Below are 23,753 nucleotides of genomic sequence, written 5' to 3'. Positions count from 1 at the left end.
TTTCAGCTAATTTTTCACATCCTGCATAAAGGTTTCCCAGCTGTGTCTGCAGAGGAATCGATCAGTCGGGCTGCGACGCATCAAACGCCTCCTGGAGGACGAATCAAACGCCTCCTGGAGGACGAATCAAACGCCTCCTGGAGGACGAATCAAACGTCTCCTGGAGGACGAATCAAACGTCTCCTGGAGGACGAATCAAGCGTCTCCTGGAGGACGAATCAAACGTCTCCTGGAGGACGAATCAAACGTCTCCTGGAGGACGAATCAAGCGTCTCCTGGAGAATGAATCAAACGTCTCCTGGTGGCCAAATCAAGCGCCTCCTGGAGGACAAACCCCGGCTCTGTAATGAGGATGAAATGTTTCCTTGAGCTATCTGAACCGTCCCCTCTCTGGAGGACTCGAGGTGGTCTTGGTGGGGGTAGGGAGGGGACGGGAGGATGGGGGTCAGATGTGGTCCTCGATGGGGAAGACCAGGCGCGTGCCCCGGCTCAGCAGATCCTGCTCGCGGGAGTCCAGCTCGCGCTCCAGCGCCTCCTCGGAGGTGCTGCCGCTCCTCTTGCCGTTGGCGCTCCATCCAGAGGCTCCGCCCACGTCCCCGCCGGCGGCGCCAGACGCGCCGTTGGACGTGATGGACGTGTCCCCGAACGTGAAGGTGAGGTCAGCGTCGTTGCGGAGGACTTCAGAGTCGTGGTCCCTCAGCTGGTCCTGGGAAAAAAAACACAAAACACAAAGTGGGACGTGAGGGGACACACAGAGTCTCATATAGGAGACAAGCGGGGACACACAGAGTCTCATACAGGAGACAGAGCGGGGACACACAGAGTCTCATATAGGAGACAGAGCGGGGACACACAGAGTCTCATATAGGAGACAAGCGGGGACACACAGAGTCTCATAGGAGACAAGCGGGGACACACAGAGTCTCATACAGGAGACAGAGCGGGGACACACAGTCTCATAGGAGACAAGCGGGGACACACAGAGTCTCATATAGGAGACAGAGCGGGGACACACAGTCTCATAGGACACAGGGGGGACATTAAGAGAGGAGGACACAGCAGCTACACCGTTGGAAAAGTCCCTTAAAAGCACACATTGCATGCTGGGTAAGTGAATAGCTGTGAAAATGCAGCATGAGGTCTCAGTCTCTAATTGACTGGCTGATCGATCAATAGAGTCCTCGTGTCCCCCGGGGGGAGGACAGGACGAGTTAACGCCGGGTCATCGGGATTACTCTCATGAGAGGATCAACACGACTAAAAACCAGAGATTACATAACACGTCTCTCCAGCAATTATCCTGGAGGGGAATAAAAGATAAGTAATCCACCAGGCCTGTTTTTTGGTCATTAAAAGGATATTTACTTATATTGAATAAAAAATATTGACCCAAATGTTAAATAAACTGATTTAGATTTATATCAAAATGTCGTCATCGCCGGTTCCCTCCAACAGCCAATCAGAATCCTCCATTTTATTCTGATTTAATTCATCAAGATAATCAAGATCAGAAAGCTGATTGGCTTTCAGACCACGTTTTGTAGAAAATCCTATTTTTCTGTGTAATTGTAAAACTTAACGCTTGATTGTTGGCTATTAAGTCTCAGGTTTAACCTAAAAACATATCTTATTAATATTAACAATAAAGCTTATTTATATGACAGTGTTAAAGCATAAAAGAACAAAGTTGTTTAAAAACATAAATAATTGAAAGCAATGCATGTGCTTTTAAAGATCCAGTAGGAACCTAAGCAAGACCATTTAGGCACTGGGATGAAAACAAAAAGATCCTGTAAGAGTCATAATTATGACCGACAGGATCTTAATGTTTTCATCCCAGTGGCGGTAATGGGCTTCCATACACCCAATGACTTGACGTTGGTTTACTGATGCTTCTTGTCAACTCTTATATTTACAGTTCCTGCTATTTTGTACCCTTTTGTTACATAAAGTTAATAAATACGTGTAAAATGAACGTCACCGTCTCTTCATATTCACCAACATGAATCTTATAACTTTACGACTGTATAAAAGTAACTGTTATAAACATATCGTTGGTTTTTCATGGTGCGTCACTTTAAAATGTTTCCGCCGCAATGAATTGTGGGTCGGCATTATCTTCTTTTCCTTTGGTTAAAGGAAGGCCCAGTGTTTCCTTTGCTAAAGGAGCTAAGAAAGGAAGCATTGAAGGGCCATTCCTTCACTTTTAGAGGATTCAAACTGCTCTTAGAAACTTCAGGGTTGTTTCTCTCAGTGAGGAAACTTCTGAAGTAGAAAAAAAAAAAAGACTTTGAAATGTGGAATCTAGCCAACCTGATCCGCCTGTTCCTTTATAGCACACAATTAAAGGTTTAAAGTTAGTCTTCAAAGCAATGCAGCCTGAAAACTACTTTCTACAACCACGTTTCAAATGTTCTACGATTTGAGGTTAACCTTCGTGGAACATTTGAGCCCTTCCCCATTTCATAGCGTCCATAACCGAAGAGGAAGCAGGCAAAGAAGCTTTGTTTAATCCCGTCTCTCCCCGACTGGACGCCATAAAACCAGCAGCAGACCAACAACACTCACGGATAAAAGGCTTAAAACTCTGTGAACGTCAAGTTAAAATCACCCATGTCACTACTTTGTGGTAACAAAACAAAAGAAGCAATTTATAGTTTATAACCGACAGTGAATCCACGTGAAAGTGTGACCGGGTGTCTGTTTCTGTGAGTAAAACATCAGAACACTGATCAGCACAGAGCTGAAAAGAGTCTTTTGTGTCCTCTGAGTGCAGAAAGGCTGCTGCGCTGTCTCTCTCTCTGAAGGCCTCGGTGTTTTGTGTTCGCTGGCAGGAACTGAGAACACGCTGACGGTATTTCTGTTTCTCCTGAGAGAGAAAAGAACCTTCAGTATTCACAGAAAGCCTTCTTGAGGCCATCGGGGGGCTTTCTGGACACGGAGAAGGAAAACTACCTCATGCATGACGTCACACCTCCGGTGAAGCCAAAGCTTCATGTGTTAAAGCTGCATTCTCTCTCCTGACCACCAGGGGGAGACTCCTCTGGTTGTATAGAAGTATATGCTTCATGTGATAAAGCTGCATTCTCTCTCCTGACCACCAGGGACCTACTCCTCTGGTTGTATAGAAGTCTATGCTTCATGTGATAAAGCTGCATTCTCTCTCCTGACCACCAGGGGGCGACTCCTCTGGTTGTATAGAAGTACATGCTTCATGTGATAAAGCTGCATTCTCCCTCCTGACCACCAGGGGGAGACTCCTCTGGTTGTATAGAAGTCTATGCTTCATGTGTTAAAGCTGCATTCTCTCTCCTGACCACCAGGGGGCGACTCCTCTGGTTGTATAGAAGTCTATGCTTCATGTGATGAAGCTGCATTCTCTCTCCTGACCACCAGGGGGCGACTCCTCTGGTTGTATAGAAGTACATGCTTCATGTGATAAAGCTGCATTCTCCCTCCTGACCACCAGGGGGCGACTCCTCTGGTTGTATAGAAGTACATGCTTCATGTGATAAATCTGCATTCTCCCTCCTGACCACCAGGGGGAGACTCCTCTGGTTGTATAGAAGTACATGCTTCATGTGATAAAGCTGCATTCTCCCTCCTGACCACCAGGGGGAGACTCCTCTGGTTGTATAGAAGTATATGCTTCATGTGTTAAAGCTGCATTCTCCCTCCTGACCACCAGGGGGCGACTCCTCTGGTTGTATAGAAGTACATGCTTCATGTGTTAAAGCTGCATTCTCCCTCCTGACCACCAGGGGGCGACTCCTCTGGTTGTATAGAAGTCTATGCTTCATGTGTTAAAGCTGCATTCTCCCTCCTGACCACCAGGGGGCGACTCCTCTGGTTGTATAGAAGTACATGCTTCATGTGATAAAGCTGCATTCTCCCTCCTGACCACCAGGGGGAGACTCCTCTGGTTGTATAGAAGTTTAACTTTCTGTGTTAAAGCTGCATTCTCCCCCCTGGCCACCAGGGGCGACTTTTCTGGTTGTATAGAAGTATAGGGCCGGCTCAGAAACAGGAAGTGACCTCACCTCGTAGGCCTGCCGGCTGGTCAGGCAGCTGGCCAGCGGGCCGCAGCAGGCCGGCAGCGTGGAGGTGAGCGGCGGGCCGCTGTGAGTCAGGATGGGCTTCAGGTAACTGAGCGTCGGTTCAGGAAAAGGAGCTGGACGGTTAACATCAGTCAGGCTTCAAACATCTACATTTACTCATGAGCTCATCAACAGGAACCTTCTGGGTTCCACAGGAACCCAGAACCCGAAAGTCACTCGCTTCGTCTTTGTAGCTCGTTTATCAGAAGGTTTTTGGTTTGATGAATAAAAACAAACGTCAAGCAGGCGTGTTGCGTAATGTGACCTGAAGAACACATTTGTTCACGGGTAGAATCGTATTCAATGAGGTTCAGGAAGATGAGGAGGAGGAAGACGAGGAGGAGGAAGAAGACGAAACAACAACCTCGCCTGAGTCATGTTCCTATTCTTAGATTTAGATTATTTCTGTCTTTGTTATACAATTTAATTATTTACTTATTTATTTTTAAACATTTCCCTTTAAAAAGACAAATAGAATGAATGACTTTTTTTTTGTATCTATTTTATATCGGAATGCACATGAATATAATTTTGTAATTCCTTTACATAAATGAAAATATGACGTGTCGGCTCAATCAGAATATTTGAAATAATAAAAGTGTCATGATGGAGGAGGATCTTCAACAACCTGGCAACCCAAACGCTGCTCTCGGCTTATATCTTTGTTTTGTTTGTTTCTCTCTTGATGTTGAGGGTTATTGTATAATTATGACCTCTTGACTTCACATTTAGTAGTTTTCATAATCTGGATTTTATTAAGTTTTGTGTGCAAATAAAAGAAGAAAAACACATTCACCACGACTAATGAATCTATTTCTAGGCTCTTAGTATAAAGTGGGACCGTAGCATCTGATTAGACAGTTTGCAGAAACCAATTCCAGCAGAGATACTGCAAAAACTAATTAAAACAGAACGTCAGTCATTTCCCACGAGAAGTTCTCCTCCCGCAGAAAGAAGCAATAAAAACATTTCAAATGGTGAATTATGTTTTAATAACGCGGAGGACGTCTGCCAGAGGATATATCTGGAGCTTAAGGCATCGTGGGATTCTGTGAGCAGCTGAGGGTAAAGTCCTTTTGGTGGCGCTCGGCTGCAAAGCGTGCTCATGTTTGTAATTAGTCAGGCTGCATTGCATTCTGGGAATAAACCCACGAATACCCAGTTAAAGTGATCGGGTCCCCAGTAACTTTGGGGAGAGAACATGAATTTGAACAGAAATGTGTGATAACCTCCGAGAGGAATCCACCCTGAAATTAAATATTAATAATTCACCTGTCGACCAAGCGAGACAAAACAACTGGATATAACCAGGCTGCATTCTCTCTACTGACCACCAGGGGGAGACTCCTCTGGTTGTATAGAAGTCTATGCTTCATGTGTTAAAGCTGCATTCTCTCTCCTGACCACCAGGGGGCGACTCCTTTGGTTGTATAGAAGTCTATGCTTCATGTGATAAAGCTGCATTCTCTCTAGTGACCACCAGGGGGAGACTCCTCTGGTTGTATAGAAGTCTATACTTCATGTGTTAAAGCTGCATTCTCTCTCCTGACTACCAGGGGGAGACTCCTCTGGTTGTATAGAAGTCTATGCTTCATGTGTTAAAGCTGCATTCTCTCTCCTGACCACCAGGGGGCGACTCCTTTGGTTGTATAGAAGTCTATGCTTCATGTGATAAAGCTGCATTCTCTCTAGTGACCACCAGGGGGAGATTCCTCTGGTTGTATAGAAGTCTATGCTTCATGTGTTAAAGCTGCATTCTCTCTCCTGACCACCAGGGGGCGACTCCTCTGGTTGTATAGAAGTCTAGGAAGAGTACAAATAAGCTTTTACTTGGTCCTGAACTAGTCTCATGTAATCATGGTCCTCTATAGACCTCAGTCTAGTCCGGGAGAACCAGGACCAGGACTGAGGGTCAGACTGTCAGACCTGCTGCAGTAAAATAAGGTTTTCTAAAGGGACCCTGGTGCTCAGAGACACTACCTCTTTAGTCCACAGGGGGCGCCAGAACCAACAGGAAATGAAAGTTCCTCATCGTAGCTTTTTTCATTTAATGTCCGTTTTGTCCCTAAAATAATAAATAAAATGCACAACACTAAACCCTGACAGACCCTGAGCCTCAGGGTGCTGCGTTCAGGGTTTATTTAGCCCCTGAGGCGTCCAGAGCAGAAGGATACTTGTGATCGAAGGTGTACCAGAGTCTGAAGAGCCAGGCGCTCTCCTGCTTGGTCTTGCTCAGTCCTTCGGCCTGCGAGCCCTCCTGCAGGAACACAACACAGCGTCAGTCTGCAGCCGGTGAACAGCTCCCCCTCCATGTGGGTCGAGCTCCGGGTCTCGTGTTAAAACGTCTTCATCTCAGAACCGGGTTCCATCGGACCGACTGGTTCTGTCTTCAGTTCACACTGCAGAAGTACTGACTCTTTAACAAGGTCACCACTTCCTGTCTTCACTGAAACCGGACGCTTTAAAGCTCGTCACCAAGGTTTTAGTGAAGATGCAGGTTTGTGAAGTCGTGAGCATTCGATTAAATTTATATAGTTTTACTGTTTAACGCCTCTAATTACTTAAAATCACTTGATCAGTCTAGATGGAGCAGCATTTATACATACAGGGTAAGCAAAACAATATAACAAATGCACAATATATACAACAAATAGAACCAAAACAGAACAGCAGTGCAAAGGTGAAGCCACACAAACAAACAACAGTGTTATAGTGGAGTGATTAACCCATAATCATAAATAAAGAGTCATGAAGAGCCCTCACCCCCTGCAGGACCTGGAAGCTGTCTCCACAGGGCTGCTGGTCTTGGTCTGGATCCACGCCGACCCTGAAACACAGAAAACTAAATGTCAAACCCCTGAAGCCCCTGAAGTCGTATCTGTGAGACGAGTCAGCAGTTTCCTCCTCGTGACTTCGGTGACCTTGATGCTGTGGCGACCGCATGCAGGTTGTTCTCTGTGGCTCGGATCAGAAGCTGCTTTGAAACCACGCAGGAAATCACTCAACCTTACAGTGGCGGAAAATTACTGCAAATGAGCATGTAATCCACCGCAGAGCGTATCCGTGTAAAACCGTGTGATTCAGTGTAGAACAATGTAACAGTGTAAAACTGTAATGCAGTGTATTAAACAGTGTAAAACAGTGTGATTCAGTGTAAAACAATGTAACAGTGTAAAACTGTAATACTGTGTATAAAACAGTGTAAAACTGTGTATAACGGTGTATAACTGTATAAGACTGTGTAAAAAACAGTGTAGGCTGTAAAGACGAGAGAGAGCAAACAAACAGATAATTCTCGTGACGCAGAACACAAAACCGTTTTGTAGAGAACAAGCTAAGTTTTCACCGCTGGAGGAATTCACCCCGAGGTGACCTCTGACCCCGAGACAGAGAGACATTCAGCGTGCAAGAGCTGAAGGAAATGTCATGTGATTTAACCCTTTCATGTCCCAATTATGGCAAAAAAAGAGTTCTTATTCCTTAAAAAGAAAAGAAACCACTGTGAGCTTTCAACTAAAGAAATGTATTCACCAAACCAGGAAATGACGTGTGGAAACTATAAATATATATTCTGGCAAACTAGTGTTTTTTTTACACATCTTAATAATGTTCAATGCTCCAGAGTCCTCAGACTCTACCTCCCTGTTCAACTTTATATTCTTTCTAAAATATAACAAAAAACATTGTCAAGTGTTTTCAAGAACAACAAAGTCGCAAATTAAAAAAAACTACGTGGCGGTGACCAAAAAACAATATGACAAGATGTTGACAGGCAACAAACCAAGATGGCGACAGCCAACAAACCAAGATGGCGACAGCCAACAAACCAAGATGGCGACGGCCAACAAACCAAGATTGCGACAGCCAACAAACCAAGATGGCGACAGCCAACAAACCAAGATGGCGACAGCCAACAAACCAAGATGGCGACAGCCAACAAACCAAGGTGCGACGGCCAACAAACCAAGATGCGACGGCCAACAAACCAAGATGGTGACAGCCAACAAACCAAGATGGCGACAGCCAACAAACCAAGGTGCGACGGCCAACAAAGCAAGGTGCGACAGCCAATAAAAACATGACAGCAATGAGAAACAAACCAAGATGGAGACGGCCAACAAACCAAGATGGCGACGGCCAATAAAAACATGACAGCAATGACCAACAAACCAAGATGGTGACAGCCAACAAACCAAGATGGCGACAGCCAACAAACCGAGGTGCGACGGCCAACAAACCAAGATGGCGACAGCCAACAAACCAAGATGGCGACGGCCAACAAACCAAGATGGCGACGGCCAACAAACCAAGATGGTGACGCCCAATAAAAACATGACAGCAATGACCAACAAACCAAGATGGCGACAGCCAACAAACCAAGATGGTGACAGCCAACAAACCAAGGTGCGACGGCCAACAAACCAAGATGCGACGGCCAACAAACCAAGATGCGACGGCCAACAAACCAAGATGGTGACGGCCAACAAACCAAGGTGTGACAGCCAACAAACCAAGATGGTGACGGCCAACAAACCAAGATGGTGCGACAGCCAACAAACCAAGATGGTGACGGCCAACAAACCAAGATGGCGACAGCCAACAAACCAAGGTGGCGACAGCCAACAAACCGAGGTGCGACGGCCAACAAACCAAGATGGCGACAGCCAACAAACCAAGATGGTGACGGCCAACAAACCAAGATGGCGACGCCCAATAAAAACATGACAGCAATGACCAACAAACCAAGATGGCAACAGCCAACACACCAAGATGCGTCGGCCAACAAACCAAGATGGCGACAGCCAACAAACCAAGATGGCGACAGCCAACAAACCAAGGTGCGACAGCCAACAAACCAAGATGGCGACAGCCAACAAACCAAGATGCGATGGCCAACAAACCAAGATGGCGACAGCCAACAAACCAAGATGCGACGGCCAACAAACCAAGATGGCGACAGCCAACAAACCAAGATGGCGACAGCCAACAAACCAAGATGGTGACAGCCAACAAACCAAGATGGCGACAGCCAACAAACCAAGATGGTGACAGCCAACAAACCAAGATGGCGACAGCCAACAAACCAAGATGGCGACAGCCAACAAACCAAGGTGCGACGGCTTCAAAACTGAAGTCGACAAACAAATGGGTGACGTCATGAAGATCTACGGGGGCTACGTACCGGCCTCGTTCTAGGGCCTCTTCGCTGTTTCCATTCTTTGTGCTAAGCTAAGCTAACCATCTGTCTACAAGTCTTTTATAGTGACACATGTATTCAGACATAATTCCCCCCCCATGGTGTGTCTTACTAACAGAGGAGGATTAAACTTAACACAAGCAGATTTTAAAAAGGGGGACTTGTGATTCACATAATCTGTGCAGCAGTGGAGGCTAATCCCCGCAGCCCAGAGGCCGAGCGCGAGGCCCTCATGGTCACGGCCGCCGCTGTACAGGAGGACTCAAGGTTATCTTTAGACTTCTCCGTGACGAGGACCGACTTCTTCTGTACATGTTCACGTGCACACTTCTACGTAACGGAGTCCCACTGACTCACTAACCTTTAATCCTAATCCTGAACACACTCCCTCCTCTCCTTTAACCAGCCAATATTCCTCACAAGCACATTTCGTTCGCAGCGTTTCGGGCCTCTAGTGCAGCCGCTTTCTTTCCCAACTTCCTCTTTGTTTTAACAACAGAGTGGGATTTAGTTCTTTGCACAGCGGTGAGAAAAGAAACAGTCGGCAACCACGCCAGGAGGCCGGCTCGAGTGTTCACGTCACCCAGAGAAAATAAAGCAACTGCTCAACAGCTGCGCCTCCGAGCCGAGCTGGAAACATATCAAATCTATTTGGTTTCCTTTGACACAACCATCCAACTTAGAAGACCAAGAGTCATGTTCTTAAAGGGATCCTTCAGAAAAATAATCAATATCAGTTTGATGAACGGTATATTTAGATTTTTTCTGCTGCTTTACCTTTCTGTCAGACAGAACAGGCCGTCGCCATCTTGGATTCTGGCCGTCGTTGTGTTTGTTAATGTGTGAACCAGAACTAACCCTTAAAAATACCAAAGTCCCACATAAAACTAATCCAACAAGGCGGCGGTCGACCTGAGGGTTAAATCAGTGTTTAGTGAATGGAGTGTGGAGTGTTCAGAGATAACAGCTTCAGGTCAGAAAGGTGAAGAGCTGAAGATGTTCTAAATATAGCGTTAAACTGATGGAGGTTCTTCTAGGAGTAAAATACGTCACACAGAACATCACTCAGGAGAACTCTAAACACCGGTACTGTCCCTTTAAGAGAATCAACGTCTCCCGTGGCCTTTCCTTCATGGGGTCGATGCCCAATGTTCCCCTTCAGACAAACAGAAGTAAACCGTGAAAACAAAGATATCATCTGAAGCCTTTCCCAACACCGGTTACACCAGTTCAAAGTCAAGTGCTCCCAGTTTCCGTGCTGGAGCCGCTCTTCCTGCATCACACACACACACACACACACACACACACACACACACACACACACACACACACACACACGGACACACACGGACACACACACACAAGGACACACACACACACGGACACACGGACACACACACACACACACACACACACACACACACACACACTTCATTCAGCTTCTCTTTGTCTGTGTGCAGAAATATCTGCATCACACACAGATGGGGATTATCTGTTCATCAGAATTAAAAGTTGTTTTAGTCACGAACATTATAAAGTGTTCTAGTTTGAGAATGAAATAGCTGATCCTGCATGAAGATGTTTTTGCCTTCAAGGGAGAAGATTTATATATTTATGGAAGTAAATGTATGCACACATACATACAGAGAGTTACACTATAATTATATCCGTCTGCCGAGTGCCACATGGTGGTCTGGCAGTGCTCCAATAATAAAAACCTCCAGCTGACACACACACACACACACACACACACACACACACACACACACAGTGTCCTCAGGACGCCTCTGCAGGCGGCCACACATCACCAGCACATAATCCGCTTCATCGGGACAAATGGAGGCTCCCCCAGTGCATTATGGTCCGGCAACACAACGCTCCCCCTCCGGCTCGGTGGGGATCCCCTCAGCGCAGCGTGTTCAAGTCATATGAAAATTAATTTATTCAAAACAGGATTTTATTTTTGTGCCTTGAAAGTGAATAAGATGCCAAATAGATCGTTGGAGGCCGGGACACATTTGATTCCTCACTAAGAGCCTGAATCTGCTTTTCTTTTCCTCAAATACACATAAAAATATTAAAAACAATAATAAGTCATTAGATTTGAAGTGTTGACAAACTAAAGCCGGTTCATGCCGACTGAAGAGTTGTTGCTTATTACACTTTAATGCTTTTACATTCCTCATTTCTATAATTCTATGGAATTTTCTTTCATTTTTTTAAGTGTTTAAATTCAACAATGAATGTAAAAAATGTAAAATGTGTAATTAGCAACACCTTTTCAGTCAAATAAAACATAGCTATGTGTTATAATAAAAAGTCCCTCACGACAAATATTACACATTTATTGATCATCTTATTTTCCTTTTAATCTGGAAGGCGTGTTGAACTTTCCTTTTCAAAACGATTCCACTAATTCACTTTGAATCTGTTTCTGTGAATTTAGTTCAGACGACTCACTGATCCATTAGAAAGACGAGTTATGGGCCTTTAAATGTGATCCACTTCGTGGGTAAAATACGATAAAGTGTGTTTATTAACTGGCTTCATGTGCAGACATCTTTTAAAAGCTGTTGGTGGAAGAACTTAAAGATCTCTGGCGCCACCTCCTGGACAACACGGCTCACTGAGGAGCAACCGAACGGCTCGTTTGGGTTCTAATGATGAAATGCTGCTTCCTCTTTTACGTGTTATTGCCGTTAAGACTTACTTACTAAAGGTGTGGACACCCTGCTCTAAAGCTTCCCAGCCTCTGACCTTTGACCCTCACCTCAGAACAACTCTTGGTTCTTGGAGAGATGTTCATGTTCCGTGAAACCAACACGTCTGGCTTTTCATGAGGTAAATCAGATCATTCTGATCATGCGTTCTGAGGACTGTTGTCATGTTCTAGAGGGAAGTCTACGTCACCGGATGTGCAGCCATGACAGCATGGGCGTCGTCCCGCCGCCGAACACCCAGACGGTGAAGAAGACGATGAGCAGCGTGGTGGTGAACATCATCTGCCGGGCGTACGTGGCCGTGTCCCGGATGGCCAGGGCGAACGCCATCGCCCCGCGCAGACCTGAGGAGGAAGAGCTCATCATCGTCATCATCATCATCATCGTCAGAGCTGCAGTGGTCCGTGGCGGCAGGAGGAACGGACCTGCAAACATCATCATGTGCTGGAAGTTCCCTTTGATCTTGTGCCGCCGGCCGAGGTTGAGCAGGAAGGACAGCGGGTAGATGTTGAAGGCTCTGCCGATGAAGATGGAGGTCTGGAGGAGGTCAAGGACCGGACCGGGACTACTGGGAACGGGCCCACGGGCTACTGGGAACGGGCCCACGGGCTACTGGGAACGGGCCCACAGGCTACTGGGAACGGGCCAACAGGCTACTGGGAACGGGCCAACAGGCTACTGGGAACGGGCCCACGGGCTACTGGGAACGGGCCAACAGGCTACTGGGAACGGGCCCACAGGCTACTGGGAACGGGCCAACAGGCTACTGGGAACGGGCCCACAGGCTACTGGGAACGGGCCAACAGGCTACTGGGAACGGGCCCACAGGCTACTGGGAACGGGCCAACAGGCTACTGGGAACGGGCCAACAGGCTACTGGGAACGGGCCCACAGGCTACTGGGAACGGGCCAACAGGCTACTGGGAACGGGCCAACAGGCTACTACTGCATCATGCAAATTGACAAACAGAAACAAAACTACAGAAAAAGATTCAAATAAAATAGAAAACACACAACACATTTACATAAAGAACAAAACAACTACAAAAAAGCAAAACAAGCACTACAAAGAGACATAAAACAACTACAAAGAGACACCAAGCAGCTACAAAACTACAAAGAGACATAAAACAACTACAAAGAGACACTAAAGATCCACATGAAGAACAAAACCACCGAGCAGAGACACAAAGAGGCTGAACAGCCATGAAGTAAAAAGTTTTTGCCCCAAAAGGATACAAAAGCCCCGACGATGAAGATGGGGCTGAAGACGTGGTTCTGGAAGGTGAAGAGCGCCAAACCCATGTAGGAGAAGATGAAGTTCTCAGCCAGGAAGTGCAGCACCTCGAACAGCTGGAGGGAATAGGGATGTAATATATAATCATGGATTCATGTAGAAACAGCTGCAGGGAATATAGATGTAATATATAATCATGGATTCATGTAGAAACAGCTGCAGGGAATATAGATGTAATATATAATCATGGATTCATGTAGAAACAGCTGGGAGAAGCAGTACAATGTTCAGGTGCAGAGGAGGGAATTCACTGAATGTTTCCCACAATGCACTGCTTTAAAATAATTATAAATAATAAACGGAAAGAAGGATCGTCACCAACTGACAGATTTCACCATGAAACTTCACCACTTCATCACATAACGTACATAAAGAGGAGTTATTGTATTAAAAGTGTTATGACATGTTGTGTTTAAGTGATGTGGTTAATGGTAACTTTTGGTGAATTTGGGAGAAATCTACCGACAAAGTAGTAAAATAAATGCTTTCTTTCCTCCAGAATGAAAGAAGACGAGTTATGGAGGAAAAATATACAAAAATCTATACATGAAAAATAAAGTTTTTCCTGTAAAAACAAAGTGCTTCTTCCTAAAGTAACAGAAGACGAGTTATGGAACCGGTTCTAACAACGCTCAAAGACTCTCGTCATGCTGAACATGTGCAGCTTTCTTTGAGTGCCGACAGTCTGCTGGAATACTGGGAACCGGGTCCCTGAATGCACCACGCTGCTCGTCGCCTACGAGCTAATCTGCATCCTGAACCCGTCTGGGAGGGACGGCCTCGAAAACCCCGATTAAGGTCACAGCCGGCCGAGCTGAGCCATCTGGCAGCGAGGGGGTCAATGCAACGGGGGACAGGAAGTGGTCTGGGGAACAGGAAGTGGGTCTGGGGAACAGGAAGTGGCCTGGGGAACAGGAAGTGGCCTGGGGACCGGAAGTGGCGCTGGGGAACAGGAAGTGGCGCTGGGGAACAGGAAGTGGCGCTGGGGAACAGGAAGTGGCCTGGGAACAGGAAGTGGCGCTGGGGAACAGGAAGCGGCCTGGGGAACAGGAAGCGGCCTGGGGAACAGGAAGTGGCGCTGGGGAACAGGAAGTGGCGCTGGGGAACAGGAAGTGGCGCTGGGGAACAGGAAGTGGCCTGGGAACAGGAAGCGGCCTGGGGAACAGGAAGTGGCGCTGGGGAACAGGAAGTGGGGCTGGGGAACAGGAAGTGGCGCTGGGGAACAGGAAGTGGGTCTGGGGAACAGGAAGTGGCCTGGGGAACAGGAAGTGGCCTGGGGACCGGAAGTGGCGCTGGGGAACAGGAAGTGGCGCTGGGGAACAGGAAGTGGCGCTGGGGAACAGGAAGTGGCCTGGGAACAGGAAGTGGCGCTGGGGAACAGGAAGCGGCCTGGGGAACAGGAAGCGGCCTGGGGAACAGGAAGTGGCGCTGGGGAACAGGAAGTGGCGCTGGGGAACAGGAAGTGGCGCTGGGGAACAGGAAGTGGCCTGGGAACAGGAAGCGGCCTGGGGAACAGGAAGTGGCGCTGGGGAACAGGAAGTGGCGCTGGGGAACAGGAAGTGGCGCTGGGGAACAGGAAGTGGGTCTGGGGAACAGGAAGTGGCCTGGGGAACAGGAAGTGGCCTGGGGACCGGAAGTGGCGCTGGGGAACAGGAAGTGGCGCTGGGGAACAGGAAGTGGCGCTGGGGAACAGGAAGTGGCCTGGGAACAGGAAGTGGCGCTGGGGAACAGGAAGCGGCCTGGGGAACAGGAAGCGGCCTGGGGAACAGGAAGTGGCGCTGGGGAACAGGAAGTGGCGCTGGGGAACAGGAAGTGGCGCTGGGGAACAGGAAGTGGCCTGGGAACAGGAAGCGGCCTGGGGAACAGGAAGTGGCGCTGGGGAACAGGAAGTGGCGCTGGGGAACAGGAAGTGGCGCTGGGGAACAGGAAGTGGGTCTGGGGAACAGGAAGTGGCCTGGGGAACAGGAAGTGGCCTGGGGACCGGAAGTGGCGCTGGGGAACAGGAAGTGGCGCTGGGGAACAGGAAGTGGCGCTGGGGAACAGGAAGTGGCCTGGGAACAGGAAGTGGCGCTGGGGAACAGGAAGCGGCCTGGGGAACAGGAAGCGGCCTGGGGAACAGGAAGTGGCGCTGGGGAACAGGAAGTGGCGCTGGGGAACAGGAAGTGGCGCTGGGGAACAGGAAGTGGCCTGGGAACAGGAAGCGGCCTGGGGAACAGGAAGTGGCGCTGGGGAACAGGAAGTGGCGCTGGGGAACAGGAAGTGGCGCTGGGGAACAGGAAGTGGGTCTGGGGAACAGGAAGTGGCCTGGGGAACAGGAAGTGGCCTGGGGACCGGAAGTGGCGCTGGGGAACAGGAAGTGGCGCTGGGGAACAGGAAGTGGCGCTGGGGAACAGGAAGTGGCCTGGGAACAGGAAGTGGCGCTGGGGAACAGGAAGCGGCCTGGGGAACAGGAAGCGGCCTGGGGAACAGGAAGTGGCGCTGGGGAACAGGAAGTGGCGCTGGGGAACAGGAAGTGGCGCTGGGGAACAGGAAGTGGCCTGGGAACAGGAAGCGGCCTGGGGAACAGGAAGTGGCGCTGGGGAACAGGAAGTGGCGCTGGGGAACAGGAAGTGGCGCTGGGGAACAGGAAGTGGGTCTGGGGAACAGGAAGTGGCCTGGGGAACAGGAAGTGGCCTGGGGACCGGAAGTGGCCTGGGGACCGGAAGTGGCGCTGGGGAACAGGAAGTGGCGCTGGGGAACAGGAAGTGGCCTGGGAACAGGAAGTGGCGCTGGGGAACAGGAAGCGGCCTGGGGAACAGGAAGCGGCCTGGGGAACAGGAAGTGGCGCTGGGGAACAGGAAGTGGCGCTGGGGAACAGGAAGTGGCGCTGGGGAACAGGAAGTGGCCTGGGAACAGGAAGCGGCCTGGGGAACAGGAAGTGGCGCTGGGGAACAGGAAGTGGCGCTGGGGAACAGGAAGTGGCGCTGGGGAACAGGAAGTGGCGCTGGTACCTGCTTGGTGCGCGTGTTGGACTCGGCAGACAGGTTGTTGTAGGTGTAGTGAGCCTGCGTGATGCCACAGAACAGCACGGCCACGACGCCTGTAACCACAAACACCGGGGGTTAGATTCCCTGTTCACTTCCCGTCCTGCACGTCTGCTGCATAATCTGTGTTCAAGTCCCCGTCACGGTTCAGTTCACAGCTTGGAATCAAAAGACTAGAGATACAAATACACTTCCATCAAATCTAATTATGAGCGTCAACTTTATCTGGAAAAACATTCAGAAATATTCAACAAGTGAGCGTCATTTGGAAATGTGTGTCATAAAATATGGGAACATTTAACGGGAAGGAAAGTCCAATAAAAGATGCAAATGAGTTGCATTGTGGGAAATGTATTCTCTATATAAGATGAATAAAAGCCATGTTGCTCACGGTGAAAATGTCAGAAAATGTGGAAAAATGTCTATAAAATGTATGCATGAATTACTCAAAAAATATGTGAAAAATTTTAAAAAGATTCGCTAATTTGTTTTGTCTGAAAATCTGAAAAAGTGTCTGTAGAATGCCAGACAAATAATTGAATATTATTTCCGAACAATGTGTAAATATATGGGAACATATATTTTCAGAAGACTGTCTGAAATGTATGTAAAAAAGAAAATAACCCAAAACATCTGAAAAAAAAGGTCCAGAGATAAATGTGAAAACATTTCCAAGAATATGTGAAAATGCCTGAATACTCTCAGCATCCTGTGTCTGGTGCCTACTTCCCCACCTCTTCCTCCACTTCCCCATATTTCCTCCCCACTTCGTCCTCACTGCCTCACTTCCTGCCCAGCGGCGCTCACCTGTGAACCCGCAGGCCTCGGCCAGCAGGAAGGTGCTCCAGGACATGAGGAAGAAGAGCGCCGTCTCCAGCAGCGGGAAGCAGTGCAGCTTGGTGAACTTGGTGACGTGGAGACGAGTTAAAGATCAACACTCACGACCTTCACGACCTTCACGACCTTCACCCACACCTCAGAATAAACATAACTCTGCAGTCTGCGTTTGAAGGATATGAGCGCGGTGACCACGCCGGTGGCGGCTCCCATCACGAAGGAGCCGCTGAAGATCCCGAGGAAGACGCCCACCGACTTGAAGAAAGCCGCGGCGTCGAACCTCTGAGTGTTGGCGCCGCTGGGCTGGTACGCCACGATGGAGCTGCACCGGAACGCAGGTAAGGTCCGAAATTAACCAGTTATGTTTGAAATGGATTCACCTTGTGGTCTCACTGGGCTCTTCTTGGAACATCATTATCGTAGCCATGATTTTAACTTGTTTACATAAAATGAAAGTGTAAAAAAAAGTTCAGTTCAAAAGCTCCAGATTTAAAGTCTGATATAAAGAAGTGTATGATGTTATGTTTTAATGGTAAACTTTATGTTTTAATGGGAAACTTTATGCTTTAATGGGTTACAATGGACATGGTTGTCCTTCAGGGTCTGAAGGTCTGTATTTGGGCTAAACAGCTAATTATAGACTTATTATTAATTAAGTAAGAACCTTTAAAAACAGAGTTTACAAAGTGCTTTGAAAGCAGATTTTGCATTATTATTAATTAATAAAAAATTATTTCGTCAAATTAAATAATATCAATTATAAAACAAAGCAGTAAAGTGACGTCTGTTAAAACCAGCATATCTGTTGTCTAGGAGCTGAAGATCAACTTTCAAAATACAAATAAAGAATTATGCCAGAAGCATTAAACAGACAAAATTATGGACATATTTAAAATATAAAAATGTCTCTTGCAGTCAGCCGGTGATTAGTAACGTGTCCAGCAGAGGGAGGCAGAGGGCTGTCTGTCTGTTAGCTGTCTGTTAGCTGTCTGTCTGTCTGTTAGCTAGCTGTCTGTTAGCTGTCTGTTAGCTAGCTAGCTGTCTGTTAGCTGTCTGTCTGTTAGCTGTCTGTCTGTTAGCTGTCTGTCTGTCTGTCTGTTAGCTGTCTGTATGTCTGTTAGCTAGCTGTCTGTCTGTCTGTTAGCTGTCTGTTAGCTAGCTGTCTGTTAGCTAGCTGTCTGTCTCTCTGTCTGTCTGTTAGCTGTCTCTCGGTCACAGCCCAGAGGCTCGTCTTGCTAACGTAGGTTAGAACTCACGAGGAGAGCACGATGGCCACCGCGTCGTTCATCACGCTCTCTCCGAACAGCAGCGCGTACAGATCCCCGTCCGCGTGCAGCTCGTTGAAGATGGCGAGCACCGTCACTGCACATGTTAGAGACATTTAAAACATTAAAACATTAGTTCAGCGGGCCTTTCGCAGCGGGTTGCAGCGTGTTGCAGCGCGTTGCAGCGCGTTGCAGCGTGTTGCAGTGCGTTGCAGCGCGTTGCAGTGCGTTGCAGCGTGTTGCAGCGTGTTGCAGCCGGTTGCAGCGGGTTGCAGCCGGTTGCAGCGGGTTGCAGCGCGTTGCGGCCGGTTGCGGTGGGTTGCGGCCGGTTGCAGTGCGTTGCAGCGGGTTGCAGCGGGTTGCAGCCGGTTGCAGCGCGTTGCAGCCGGTTGCAGCGCGTTGCGGCCGGTTGCAGCGGGTTGCAGCGGGTTGCAGCGGCGGGTTGCGTACCCGGGTCCGTGGCCGAGAGGATGGCGCCAAAGAAGAGGCAGTCGGTGTAGTAGAACTTATCGGTCAGCTGTCCGACCGCCTGCATGAGCTTCACCACTCCGTACATCAGGTTCCTGCAGACAGACAGGTGAGACAGACAGGTAGACTGATCACTAAAGGCATTAAAGGGTCGGTCCTCTTCTAAACAAACATTTATTTTGTACGTTATTGTTCAGATTATTATTTCGTCCTGACGGAAATCAATGAATGTCTACCTACATACCTAACGTTCTACCTACCTGTCTGTCTGTCTACCTACATACCTAACGTTCTACCTACATACCTAACGTTCTACCTACATACCTAACGTTCTACCTACCTGTCTGTCTACCTACATACCTAACGTTCTACCTACCTGTCTGTCTGCCTACATACCTACTAGTTTCCCTACTAACCCATCTACCCGTCTGTCTGTCTACATACATACATACCCTCCTACCAGTTTGTCTACAGACCCGTCTACCTGCCTATCCTGTCTACCCACCCGTCTGTCTACCTGTCACTCATTCCTCCAGCTTCTATCTAAACATCTGTGAGTTCTAACGGCAGCCATGTTGTTTGTTTACGTTCATCATGATATTCTAGGGGGCGTGTCTTAGGGGCTGTGTCTTAGGGGGCGTGTCCTTAGAGTAAACAGGCAGTCAGTGATGAAGACTTGGAGGCTTTCTCTGCATGTAGAGACGTTTAGAGCTCAGGATGGTAAATACTTTCACTGGAGAAGAGAAGAGTTGGAAACACTGAGCTGAGTTTTCAGGTCGGGTCATTTTAATAATCTAGAATACTTATCCTAGTTTTTCTTTGACCTTTGAAGTTTCACAAACAGAAAGTGGAGGCTCACCCGATAACAAAACAAGAGATGGCAGTGCCAAGAAACGCGTAAGTTATGATGGAGCCCAGATTCCTGAAGAAGTGTCTCTGGAAAAGGAAGAACAAGATAAGGAAAGGAAACAAGGAAACACAATATTTAAAGTGTTACACTCAGTTATCCTTCACAGAACATCATGTGGGCGCTGCTGTTTGACTGGTTACTAAACACACAAGCCGCTCCGCACAGAAACAACATGGCCGACACGCCGACAGAAGGAAGGAAGCAAGTCTGAAGGAGTCACATGGCTGACGTTAGACGAGCAGCCAGAACCCGTCCTGAGAGGAGCTCAGAGACCTGAATTAACCCGTTCTGAGTGACAGATCAACGTCCCGCCTCCTCCTTCCTGTTGGTTTCACTCTTAAACGGCTGGATCACGAAGAAAAGAGTCAAACTCAACAGATTCAAAGAGTCAAATGTGGCTCATCTTCGGCTACTTGTAGTTTTTTTATATACTTATAGAACAGTATACTAATGCCATACAGTGTGTACTACGAAATATGTAGTACACACTGTATATAGTGTAGTACACACTGTGTAGAATGTAGTACACACTGTATAGAGGGTAGTACAGTCTGTATATCATCAGACCAGAAGGGGGCGCTGGATGAAAAGATTTGTCTCTGGACGTTTTAAACCTTACCAGCAATCTACCTGAGAGTTGCCCACAGAGTTGCTCCATGTGAGCAACCAGCAACGGAGCAACCCTTCCATCCCGGTGGCGTCGCTGAGCAACACAGAATTAAAACTCCGTCATGAGACGCTCAAGGTCACGACCTCTCCTTGAGCCCGTCCACGACTGAATAAAGGATATTAATGAACAGTCTCCATTATTATAAACATCATTAAAATAAAAGCAGCATTACGATCAGAGACCGGTCCGTTATCAAAGTGCCGCTCGGCAACAACTGAAAGCAGAACTTTCTCTTCTTTTCAGCGCCAGATGTTAGTGATTTGCCATCGTGGGAGTCGGAGAGGAAACGAAAGACATCTGCTTTCGTTTCCTCTCAAAAGGTGAGAGGGGTCTAAAGCTGCGTTCACACCAGTGTTACTGCGCCTGAAAGGGGCGTGGCTTATCTCCGTAAAAACAGTTACCGTTTCCGCCGTCCAGCATGGAAATAACCACTAGTTCTGCTTTATACTTGCTGTGTAAATACTCAAAGTGTTACACAAATTTTTCGCCAGAGTTGGACAATTTCAACCTTCCAAAAATTACAAATTTTGGAATTTCGACGCCTTACTTCCCGGCGGACTTTGCATGTAATCTATCGCGCGTTTGGTGTGAACGCAGCATCAGCACACTGTTGCCCCACAGCCGTTTGTGCCACCTGGTCCACCCGACATGTGGATCAGAACAGCCTCACGTTACAAGCAGCCTCACCTTCTTCAGACTGTAGCCGGCGTGGAAAATGATGGGAGGCAGCAGAATGTTGAAGAACACTTCAGGGTCAAAGGTCACCTGTGAAGAGACGATAAAAGACGATAAGAGACGGCGTTGACGCGGCGGCGGCGAGGCGGCAGACGGGCCGGTACCTTGCGCAGCATGTCGTTCTGCTCCACGTTGTGGATCTCTCGGGAGTTGATCTCGCCCTTCAGGGTGTACTCGAAGAACTTGCCGCTGACGTTGAGCAGCACGGTGCTGACGGGCCCTTCCTTCAGCGAGCAGCTGGGCGGAGTCTTGTTGTGGTAGCTGGTGGCCGGGATGCCGTACCGCAGGATCACGCCCACCAGCAGGCCTGAAGCACGGATAGAGGAGTGAACATCGGGACTGAAAAGTTAGGGGGTCCTGAACACCGGGACTCAAGGGTTAGGGGGTCCTGAACACCGGGACTCAAGGGTTAGGGGGTCCTGAACACCGGTAATGAAAGGTTAGGGGGTCCTGAACACCGGGACTCAAGGGTTAGGGGGTCCTGAACACCGGTACTGAACGCCGGTCCTGAACGCCGGGACTAAAGGGTTAGGGGGTCCTGAACACCGGTCATGAACGCCGGGACTGAAGGATTAGGGGGTCCTGAACACCGGGACTGAAGGGTTAGGGGGTCCTAAACACCGGGACTGAAGGGTTAGGGGGTCCTAAACACCGGTCCTGAACGCCGGGACAGAAAGGTTAGGGGGTCCTGAACAACGGGACTGAAGGTTTAGGGGGTCCTGAACACCGGGACTGAAGGGTTAGAGGGTCCTGAACACCGGGACTGAAGGGTTAGGGGGTCCTGAACACCGGGACTGAAGGGTTAGGGGGCCCTGAACACCGGTCCTGAACGCCGGGACAGAAGGGTTAGGGGGTCCTGAACACCGGGACTGAAGGGTTAGGGGGCCCTGAACACCGGTACTGAACACTGGTACTGAAGGGTTAGGGGGCCCTGAACACCGGGACTGAACACTGGTACTGAAGGGTTAGGGGGCCCTGAACACTGGTACTGAAGGGTTAGGGGGCCCTGAACACCGGTACTGAACACCGGGACTGAAGGGTTAGGGGGCCCTGAACACTGGTACTGAAGGGTTAGGGGGCCCTGAACACCGGGACTGAACACCGGTCCTGAACACTGGTCCTGACCCTCTGGGACACGACACCAGCTAATAGGCTCATTCCAGATGAGCCAGTTCTGATCAGAATCGATTGCTGGGTAGATTTGTGTCCGACGTCATGCACACGTGGTCAAAGATAATCTCACGAGAACAAGGCGGCCGCCGATTTCAGAGCCAGGCGCCGCAGTAGCTCTCCATCGACTGCGTGGCCCACAGAGGTGTCAAGTAACGAAGTACAAATACTTCGTTACCTTACTTAAGTAGAAATGTTGGGTATCTATACTTTACTGGAGTATTTATATTTCAGACGACTTTTTACTCCTTACATTTTCACGCAAATATCTGTACTTTCTACTCCCTACATTTTAAAAATAGCCTCGTTACTATTTTATTTTGGTTTGTTTTCACTCCGGCTTGTCATCGTTCAAAAACACACAAAAAACCTCTCCGCCCCGTTGCCCACAGATATGTGCGCGCGCACACAGGTGAGCGCTGAGCACACACACACACACACACACACACACACACACACACACACACACACACACACACACACACACACACACACACACACACACACACACCAGCGGACAGAGCGCGTCGAAAAGTATGTCGCGTGAAAAGTAGACTGCTATATCTGCGTTTTAAACGCTCCCAGGGTGAAGATGCAACAGCAGCTCTCCTGTGAGGAGCACCGGAGTTCTCCTCACCAGAGCAGCTCTCTGAACCCAGAGCAGCTCTCTGAACCCAGAGCAGCTCTCTGAACCCGGAGCAGTTCTCTGAACCCAGAGCAGCTCTCTGAACCCAGAGCAGCTCTCCTGCTCCAGGTGAAACGAGCCAAAGTGCTCGTGTCTTCTACCAACAATGAGCTGCTGGCTTCACATATTACAAACGTACAAAGTACACGGATATAAGACTTAGTCAAGACTAAGTCATTAATAAATACATGGACAAATGCCTGTACTTTCGGGTAAATGGTACGGTACGCCGTTAACAGGTTAGCTTGCGCATGCGCGATTTGACGCGACGCCGTGAGCTCCGTGAGCTCGTCTTTTCCTGCTGTTGCGTTTCTCAAAATAAAGAAACAGATCTAAGCTCAATATTGAGCATGAATTGAGAGGCCGTATCAAATCTACAACCCCGTTTATAACATATGTGTCGAGGAAAGCAGCTCACTGCTCCACTAATACTGATACAACCTGATGGCTCACATATCTGCACTCATTCTGTTTTGTTTGGCAAAAAAAAATAAAAGCTTATTGTTTTCCACAATGAGCTATTTAGTAGTAACTAAATATGAGTAATCTTTTGCACAGATAGAACTTACACAAAACATTGTCTGATGGGGCAATCTGATTTACTTGAAAGTGATTTACTTTTCTTTATTCTGTTATTTATAAAAGCACAGATGAGTCACACAATTATGTTATTTACAGA

General features: G+C 48.3%; 1 protein-coding gene across 1 annotated transcript in view; it reads right to left on the bottom strand.

The window, feature by feature from the left end:
- Nucleotides 1–445: 445 nt before the first annotated feature.
- slc9a7 (solute carrier family 9 member 7) overlaps nucleotides 446–23,753 on the bottom strand; it is a gene marked incomplete at both ends in the record, with an annotated part of 25,742 nt that continues 2,434 nt past the window's right edge. Inside the window, 14 exons of the mRNA XM_079220878.1 lie at nucleotides 446–706; nucleotides 4,041–4,146; nucleotides 6,272–6,354; nucleotides 6,861–6,924; nucleotides 12,205–12,551; nucleotides 13,254–13,367; nucleotides 16,302–16,390; nucleotides 17,142–17,238; nucleotides 17,310–17,493; nucleotides 18,428–18,533; nucleotides 18,887–18,999; nucleotides 19,764–19,840; nucleotides 21,172–21,249; nucleotides 21,324–21,526. Coding sequence (XP_079077004.1) covers nucleotides 446–706; nucleotides 4,041–4,146; nucleotides 6,272–6,354; nucleotides 6,861–6,924; nucleotides 12,205–12,551; nucleotides 13,254–13,367; nucleotides 16,302–16,390; nucleotides 17,142–17,238; nucleotides 17,310–17,493; nucleotides 18,428–18,533; nucleotides 18,887–18,999; nucleotides 19,764–19,840; nucleotides 21,172–21,249; nucleotides 21,324–21,526 — 1,922 coding nt within the window. The remainder of the gene's footprint in view (nucleotides 707–4,040; nucleotides 4,147–6,271; nucleotides 6,355–6,860; nucleotides 6,925–12,204; nucleotides 12,552–13,253; nucleotides 13,368–16,301; nucleotides 16,391–17,141; nucleotides 17,239–17,309; nucleotides 17,494–18,427; nucleotides 18,534–18,886; nucleotides 19,000–19,763; nucleotides 19,841–21,171; nucleotides 21,250–21,323; nucleotides 21,527–23,753) is intronic.

The sequence above is a fragment of the Taurulus bubalis genome (assembly GCF_910589615.1).
Source record: "Taurulus bubalis genome assembly, chromosome: 7".
Lineage (NCBI taxonomy): Eukaryota > Metazoa > Chordata > Actinopteri > Perciformes > Cottidae > Taurulus > Taurulus bubalis.
This window is presented reverse-complemented; position numbering and strand designations above follow the sequence as displayed.